The 8,502-nt window shown below is 40.6% G+C and overlaps 1 protein-coding gene across 1 annotated transcript; it reads left to right on the plus strand.

Annotated features, from left to right (window-relative positions):
* Positions 1 to 1,797: 1,797 nt before the first annotated feature.
* On the plus strand, positions 1,798 to 8,130 carry crsp7 (cofactor required for Sp1 transcriptional activation, subunit 7). Its single transcript, XM_084120780.1, has 3 exons — positions 1,798 to 2,142; positions 4,087 to 4,161; positions 4,775 to 8,130. Exons 1-3 carry the CDS (start codon positions 2,071 to 2,073, stop codon positions 6,401 to 6,403), a joined length of 1,776 nt encoding a protein of 591 aa, XP_083976906.1. The 5' UTR covers positions 1,798 to 2,070; the 3' UTR covers positions 6,404 to 8,130.
* The last annotated feature ends 372 nt before the right edge of the window (positions 8,131 to 8,502 follow it).

Consider the following 8,502-nt stretch of genomic DNA (forward strand, 5'->3'; position numbering starts at 1 on the left):
ATGACAATTTAAACAAAATTTCTATCTGAAATCTGAAGATATCCTGTTGGCTGTTTAACATATCTTGGATGGAACCGAAATATGCTGAGTAATGATTTGAGGAAGGATTTCCCCATAATTTGCTCCAGTAAATACACTTTTAATATAAAATAGAGTTTCTGTTTGTCCCAAACAATTACAGGGTAGTTTTTAATTGTGTAGATGGTTTTTATGAGGGTGCCAATAGATTTGTAGCCATTTTTAATCTAGTAAAAAATGTTTCGCAACATTTTTTTTTTAAGCTAAGGCCTCATTTATATTATTAATTCCAGGAAATTTGTTTTCATATCAGTCATTTGCCAAAACGGCCAGAAAAATAAATTGTGCAGAAGGTTTGCTTGTATATTTTACTTGCATTCTTTCTCTATAATTGACAAGCCATTGAAAAAAAGCCAAAGTTTGTTGTTTGTAACTTTTTAAATTAAAGTCATGCTTCGGCTATGGTCTGTTACTGTTATGTCTTCAATATGAAGATGTTCTTGAGTAATTGTCAGTGTGCCTCACTGGCTAGGCTCTGTTTTTGTTGACCAGTGGTTAAAATGCACTTTGGTACTTTAGGACAACAGTATTTAAAAATCAAGCAGATATCTACCTTGATGTTTAATCTCTCCCAGGGCCAATCATTTACATGAGACTATGTATGTCTTCAGCCTTTATATTGGGTGAACTTTTGCTGCATGATGGTACGGAGTATTAAAATACCCGAAAGTCTTGATGTGATGTCCTGCTTTTTTGCAGTTATCAAGCTCTAAGTATATCGAAACTCTTTGCTAGTGCATTACTAAAACATTTGCAACTGGAAATATCATTTTTGACAAAGTGGTTTTGTATCTTTCTTTATGTACAAAAAACATTTGTTAGAGTGTTAAAGAGACAACATGATAATGCAACCCAGTGGAACTGAAACGTATACACCACAAAACTTTAAAAATACTCTTACAGTATGTGCATTTAATGAATGTGAACTGTCTCGGTGGTTCATATCTATACAAAGGCAGCTAATTTCTATTTTTTTCAGTGTATGATCATTCAGATGTTGCACATACATTTGACTGCAAAGTTCAGACGTTAATCCAGTTTTTTTTTTTGCAACAAAACATAACTATACTAACTAAATATGCAAAACTAGCTTTCAGGAACATAGCTTTGCAGCTCTGTGGTTTGGTTTACCTGACCCTTTAAAACAAAAAGGAAAATATGTTCCTATTAGTTTTCTATGAAATATAGAAGACAAAATAAAAAATGAATATGAAACATTGTGGGCTTTGTAAGTGTGCTACTTATTTAAAACAAAATGTTATCAAGCTTAAATTCCATTGTCCTTATTGTATTTTTCTGTGTGGAAGCTTAAGTCTTTGTACCTTTGCATTAATATTTGTTTATTGAATTGAATAAAAATGTTTTAAAAAGCATATTTATTTGTATGTTTCTCTCTGTTTCCTTCTGTGTTCAAAAACATTGTGATCATAGAGCAGTTGGGACTGCTCTTATAACTATTTGAATGTGCTCCATGCATATTGTAGTAATATTGTTCAATTTGTACAACTGTTTTTAAGTCATAAATGTATTTCAATAGACGTGGGATACAAAAATAAATATTTTTTTATTATAGCTATATCAATTCAGCCAGACAAACAATGTTTTACTTTTTACACACATGCACAAATATATATTGTAGTAACCGGTTTGCATAATTTGTCTGTCTGGTTGAATTGATTTGAACCTGCGTGATGGCGTCACGCGGCGTCGCGCTCTCCCATAATGCAGCGGGCCTGAGGTTTTGATCCAGTGGAGTTCATGAGATCGGTGAGAGCGCTCGACGCAATGAGGCGGAGAGACACGACAGCCGTCGAACCTTCATCTCCAAACTGAACACACACATACACCATTTCTCAAGCCAACAATCACATCAGAAACATGTGGTTCCGCAACTTCTCAATCCTCCCGAGAGGTCTGTGAGTTCCTGCTATCCATTAAGCCCTTGAATCCGGAGGATTTTTCCCCCGTCGGCCGATTCGCACCGAGCAGGCAATGACAACGGCCTCCGCAACCCCGCAGCAGATGAGAGACCGGCTGCTGCAGGCCATCGATAGCCACAGCAATGTGAGTAACCCGCTCACTCTCCTGCCGACCAGAGCTCACTTTCCCCGACACGATACAGTTAGAGCCTTATCTGAAGCCGCCAAACGCCGTACCGAGCGCCTGAATGTGTGGCAGAGCAGATGTGGAGCTCCCATTAGCTGCCCGCTAACGTTAACTGACGGGAGGCACATTTACCCCGCGCGCTGCGCTAACACAACACAACATAACAGTCGGACAGGCACCAGATTGCCCTGATTTCAAACATAAGCATGCAGTGAGAGATTTTAAAAAAACCTGCCATCTCGATTTAAGGTGTATGATTCGATCAGTCACAGATGACATGTTGTGTGAAGCCTGTTAGCGGTTTCATGCCAAGCTATCTGCTATTGAGCTCTGGAGGAGATTTAAAGAATTCTCTGCTCGCTCACCGTATCTCTAAACAATATCTCTAATGACGCCAGTGTACATTGTCTGTTGTTTCCTGCTTAAACATGGCACATCTTGGTTAAAATGAGCTAGGTGTAACTTACGTGGCTAGCTGACACAGTGGCATTAGCAAAGCGCTAGCAAGTGAATTTATGCGTGAGTTAACGTTAGCTTGATTGATTCTGTATCACCAAGAGAGATTAAAGCTGTTTTGGTGCCTTCAAACAGTCCTGGGTGTTTCTGTGTGTGTGTGTGGACTAACCTGAGCACACAGCTGGTTGGTGTTACGGCAACGTTGCGGTGCTAACTGGGCACTCAGACCATCTAGAGCTAGCCTGCTGGCTGACTGGAAAATGTGACAGCCACATTGAATGTTTTGCTAAGCTAACACCTCGCCATAAAATGACTAATGAAGAGCAGTATAGAAATAATCAGTGTAACGTTAGAGGTTTAAGGAAATAAACAGTCCGTGTAATTGCCGTCGCAATAAATATTCCCTACTTTAAGGGTTCAATGAGTCTGTTTTCACTGGAGCTTTTATGGTAAGTAAACACTGTTAAGGTTTGATTAACCCCTAAAATATGTTTAAGTCCAAGTTCATTTCATACACACTTTGATTATTTATGCAAGTTACACCGTTGGGTTTTGTTTGGCTATACATGTCCATACATAGTTTAGTGCATTGTTACTGGTCTCTTGGGGCTAAATTGGTAGGTTAGGGTCAGGAGGGTCAGTATGCTGCCCTGTAGTAAATGAAGGTTAAACCCGTTGTCTATTGATTGAAGCACTCATGAACAGGCTGAGCTTCTACTACCACAGGTTAAAATACTTTTTCAATGAGAGGTGAGATGTCTCGGACATCATATAGTAAACTATAGTGCATCACTTTTGTTATAATATTTTTACATGTGAAAGGTACAAGAGGGTGTAGAAATGATGTAATGTTTTTAGTTTTTGTGTGCCAAGTTATGTCAATGTGTCTTTTCATTGGTTTCTTTATATTAAACTTTGAGCAACTCCATGCTCTATAGCTAAAGACTGGGATACGCTGTCACTTGCAGACTTTGTAGATCGTTACTGAAGAAAATTGGGCATCATACACTAAATAACTGAGGATCACACACTGTCAGACTTACAAGTCGTTCCAAACGCAACCAACTCATGCAGAAACGCACCTCACTTCTAGAAGATGCATGATGTATGAAAACGTGCTCTAAAATCGGTGAGCACGAAACATGTTTGATATCCTCTGACTGGACAGATTCATAGTCTGAAGTTATAAATCAAAGTCTGTGCCCATCATGCACTACGGTATTTTCTGTGAAATTTGTCTTCTCTAACTGCCCAAAACCTGGAGGCTGACTGACTTTCAGCAACTAGTGTTGACTCCTAGACCACAAATCAGGGTCACAAAAGTTGTTGTGTATTCCAGTATTCATTTTGAACACTACCTATCTTTAGAACATGATTTACCCGTTATTTTAGATATTTCATACTGCCATTAAGGTTTCATGTTAAATTGTCCCTCTTCCTGTACAGATCTGTAACATGGTTGCAGTTCTTGATGTTATCACCAATTTGGAGAAATACCCTATCACCAAAGAAGCACTTGAGGTTGGTACTTAATTATTCTCATCATCAATAATATATTTGTTGGTATAAATCTGCTTAAGACAAGTCATGGCATATCGAATACTGTTTCTGGGTCCAAGTCTCTACTCAGATTCCAGTGAGAATACTATCTTAAAAGCCATTTATGAGCACTGTGCGTTTAAATAGCACACCTTTAAGCTAAGTTTTTAAAAACTCAGTGTACACTACAATTTCAAGGCTCACCGTGTCCCAGACACCAATATTTTAATGATTTAGAAAAGATAAATCACTGTCTGGAGATTTTGGAAGATAAAAAGTGAGGGTCGTGATTTTAGTTCATTTTTTTTGTTAGTAATACAGCACCATGAGTGTATTTTAGCACTGTTTGTTGTTTGCTGTTGATCTGATCTGATCTGAGCTGTTGATCTGTACCAGGAAACAGTGATGCGTGACGTCTGACTTAACAGCCGACTAATATCTTATTTAGTATTACTCTTAGTTATTTTTTCGTGCAGTTTGAAATAAATAGTCATTGTTTATTTTATGTTCAACAGAAAAATACATTTGTGAAAGCTGTGTGATATGATTGTAATATGCAATTTTGAGACTTTTCTCTGTTTCATTTTCATTGCAGGAAACCCGCTTGGGAAAGCTGATTAATGATGTGAGAAAGAAAACAAAAGATGAGGACCTTGCCAAACGTGCCAAGAAACTCCTGCGGAACTGGCAGAAGCTGATTGAGCCTGGCCAAAGTGACACTCCGGCGAGGGGAGTGCCAAACGTCCCGGGCTCTGCCAATGGAGGTGCTCACCCCTGCCGGACAGACACACCTCCAGTGGTCCCCCCTCCAAGCAAGGTTGCTCCTGAGCTTAAAACCAGGAATGACATCCATAACACGTACTCCCCAAAGGCGGAGAAATCCAGCAGCCGAAAGCGGCGGGGGGAGCCAAGGGATAGTCCGCATCTGCCGGCCAAAATGACAAAAACGTCCCTTTACGAGCCAGTGTGTTCCTCTTACCCACCATCAAATGGAATTAGGGGAAGTCCCGAGCTGCTTCCGGAGAAAGAGGATGACGCGGCGTCTGACAGGATCCGCCCGGAACACCTAGAGAATGACAGGCACAACAAAATCCCTGTCAATGCTGTGAAGCCTCATCCAAGCTCTCCGGGGCTTACCAAACTACCTAGCACTTCCTCCCTACTCAAAACATCAGTGTTACAGCAGCATGCGAGAATGGACGGAGGCGGGCAGAATCAACCCAAAAGCCCTCGGTACACCTCGAGTCCACGCAGCATAACGCACGAGGCGATGGCAAAGAGGTCTTCAACATATGCACCAAAAGGGACTCTCTCGAGCCCGTCTCAGAATTCTGCCCAAGTGCCCTCTCCTTTGCCCACACTGCAGCCTTTAACGTCACCGGCCCAGGTGTGCATCGGGGACGGTCCGTCATCTGTGGGGCTGGAAGGCTCCATGCACTTGCACAGATTGTCGGATAGAGTCTCCCAGCCTCCGCACAGCACTGCAAAACTGGAGCCGCTCTCCAGCTCCCCACTCACCGCACACAGCTTAGAGGGCGCTGAGACCAAGGGTGAGCGGGAGGGAGCGACCTCCAACTTGGAGGGCAAAAAGAGGAAGAAATACAGACCCAGAGACTACACGGTAAATCTTCAGGGGCAGCCCTCGGAGGACAGGAACAAACCTGTGCGGTTAAAAGAGCGCAGGTTGACGTTCGACCCCGTGACCGGACAGATAAAGCCCCTCACTCCGAAGGAATCCCACCATGAGGAAGAGTGCCAAGGTCCGCCGATTGCAATGCCCTCGGTGAGGACTGAGGCGCCGCAGCAAAAGACCCCTACGTCGGTTCCCAACCCCTTTCAGCAGACGAACTGGAAAGAGCTGTCCAGAAATGAAATCATTCAATCGTACCTTAATCTTCAGAGCAATGTTCTTACATCCTCTGGAGCACAGACCCACGGGGCGCACTTTTTCATGACTGAATATTTGAAAAGAGAGGAACACGATGTCAAAGAGCCCAGAAAAATGCACGTTTTAGTACAGAGCAGCTCCCCGAAAGAACTACCTGGGGTGACTCGGGACGTAACAAACGAGGACCTTCTCAGAATACACAAAGAACACTGGCCTGGGGTGAACGGTTGCTATGACACCGAAGGAGCCTGGTTCGATTGGACAGAGTGCATATCATTGGATCCTCATGGCGATGAGAGCAAATTGAACATCTTGCCATATGTTTGCCTAGACTGAGAGGACAGGGTTTGGAAAAGCTTTCAATGTTCCCACTGTGAGTCAAAGGGGATCGAACCGACTCTCCTTGTCGCTCTGTGCAAGGTTCATCTTACAGGTGTAACGAGCAAACCCAACAGCAGTTGTTCCGAGTTCGGTTTTCCATAAGAAGGAGATGAAAAGATGTCCTGTTTGTAATGTGCTGCTACCAACAAGAATTTGCAAACAAGGGTTGTATATAATGGCTCGCAGGGATTTAACTGGGCCAGTTCTCGCACAGTGTGTGAATAAGAGGGTCCGAGCAAGCATTGAGCAGTACAGATATGTTTGAAAGCAAGTCGAGAACACTTTTTGGCAGTTACAAAAAGCTTTATGTGACAAAGAATAAATTATAAAAGTTTCTTATGTATGCATCTATTTATTTGACCATGTTTTCCTTTTTTTCTTTTTTTTTTCTAGAAGGTTATCCACTAAGATGTGCAGATATGTCTGAGGCTTTTCTGTTCGCATCACACACTTGTCCCCTTATTTGTGATGTACACGAGGCATATATAAATACATTTTCCCCCACAGCGGCTCTCATGTACATGTGCTGATCGCAGTAGATACCGACATTCCATTCTGAACTGAACATTTCTCGCTTCACATTTCTTTCTCGATTTATCTAAAATACGTGATTTTTCATACGAGAGAAAAGCAATCTATTTTTTAGATGTTAAATAAAACTATTTTAAACAAATCTGTTTGCCTAGATAATTGTAAAAAGAAAAAAATATGGATAAATATGTCGAAAAAGAGAAATATTCATGCGCTAGAAGAAAACGCAGTGAATGGCCACAGAGGGTGCTACTTTTCATCTTCATACTGTGAGGACAGAAAAGCAGGAAAATGTTAATATGCTGGAAATATACTTGTTACCATTCCTTTAGATATTGTTTGCCTTACTGAAACCATTCTACGATGACTTTATTTCAAGAGCCTTAGTGAATGTATGGCATTTAGTCTTTTGTTTAGGTGGTACAGAAGGAAACCCCTCTAGGCATCTGCCATATGGTCTTTTTTTTTTCTCAAATGGACGCATTGTGCTATAAATGTGTCAATAAATATGCGCGTTATCCTGCTTGTCTGTACATAGTTCTTGCAATCCATGTAAAACCTTTCTAAGTCATTTTTTTTTTAGTGTGAATGTAATTATTTTTGGAGGAAATGAAGCATTTGGAATGAAAGACCCAATCGTTTGTGTTACTGTTCACAGGAGTCTATAGACCTAGATGAATAGGTTGTGGTCCTATTATTCATTCAGTGTTTTCAGTTTGACATCATATTGATTTTTTTTTTTTTTTTTTTCATTCAATATTTTTTTTAATGCCTTGCCATTGTTTTGAAGAAAAACGTCTTGTGAAGGGGGTGAAACCTATTTGCTGCCGACTTGCAAACACTGTGTGCTCTGCTACCTTCGTCCTACCAATGTGCCTTTGATGTAAAAAGTTTGGAAAGGCTTCCGCTAGCTTCACTTGGTTTCAAAAAGTACAGCATATGTTTTCTTCAAACCATGTCAGATATTCCAGGGATATACATTGTTTCTGAAGCAAAGGCCATCTAAGAGCTCAATACTTGGTTAGGGTATTGCAAATATAATTTGCAATTTAAAACTAGAGGAGAGACTTCTTTGATCATTTTTGATCAGTATATTTGTTCAGTGTTTAACATCACTCGTTTGTTCGAAAAAAATAAAATAATCAAAACTCTTTGCATCATGGTACCCTTTCTTCCATCAAGGTTATCTGTCCCAAATCTACATGATTGACATGTTCATGAGAGCAAATGTTTTCTGTACTTTTTCAGGAAACTATTTAGCTCTTAATCAATAAAATTGCTGTAGTCTCTTTGCATGCTTGGTGTGTCATGGAAACCCCCTTTAACTGAAGTTGACAAGGCTAACCAAAAGTGGTTGCAGTATATACACGCAATCAACCTAGTCTTAAAGGGACAGTTCACCTTTCATTAACACCCTCATGCTGTTCCAAACCTGTATGCTTTTCTTTCTTCTGTTGGACCCAACAGTGGATTTTGAAGCATGTTTCAACATATTTTTGTCAATGTAGTTCAGAAAAAAACTG

Source organism: Abramis brama, assembly GCF_963993115.1.
Source record: "Abramis brama genome assembly, chromosome: 7".
NCBI classification, from domain to species: Eukaryota; Metazoa; Chordata; class Actinopteri; order Cypriniformes; family Leuciscidae; genus Abramis; species Abramis brama.

Coding starts and splice junctions, on each gene's coding strand:
- crsp7 (XM_084120780.1), top strand. CDS start 2,071: ATGACAACGGCCTCCGCAACCCCGCAGCAGATGAGAGACCGGCTGCTG. Junction 2,143..4,086: donor CCATCGATAGCCACAGCAAT/GTGAGTAACCCG, acceptor CTTCCTGTACAG/ATCTGTAACATGGTTGCAGT. Junction 4,162..4,774: donor TCACCAAAGAAGCACTTGAG/GTTGGTACTTAA, acceptor TTTTCATTGCAG/GAAACCCGCTTGGGAAAGCT.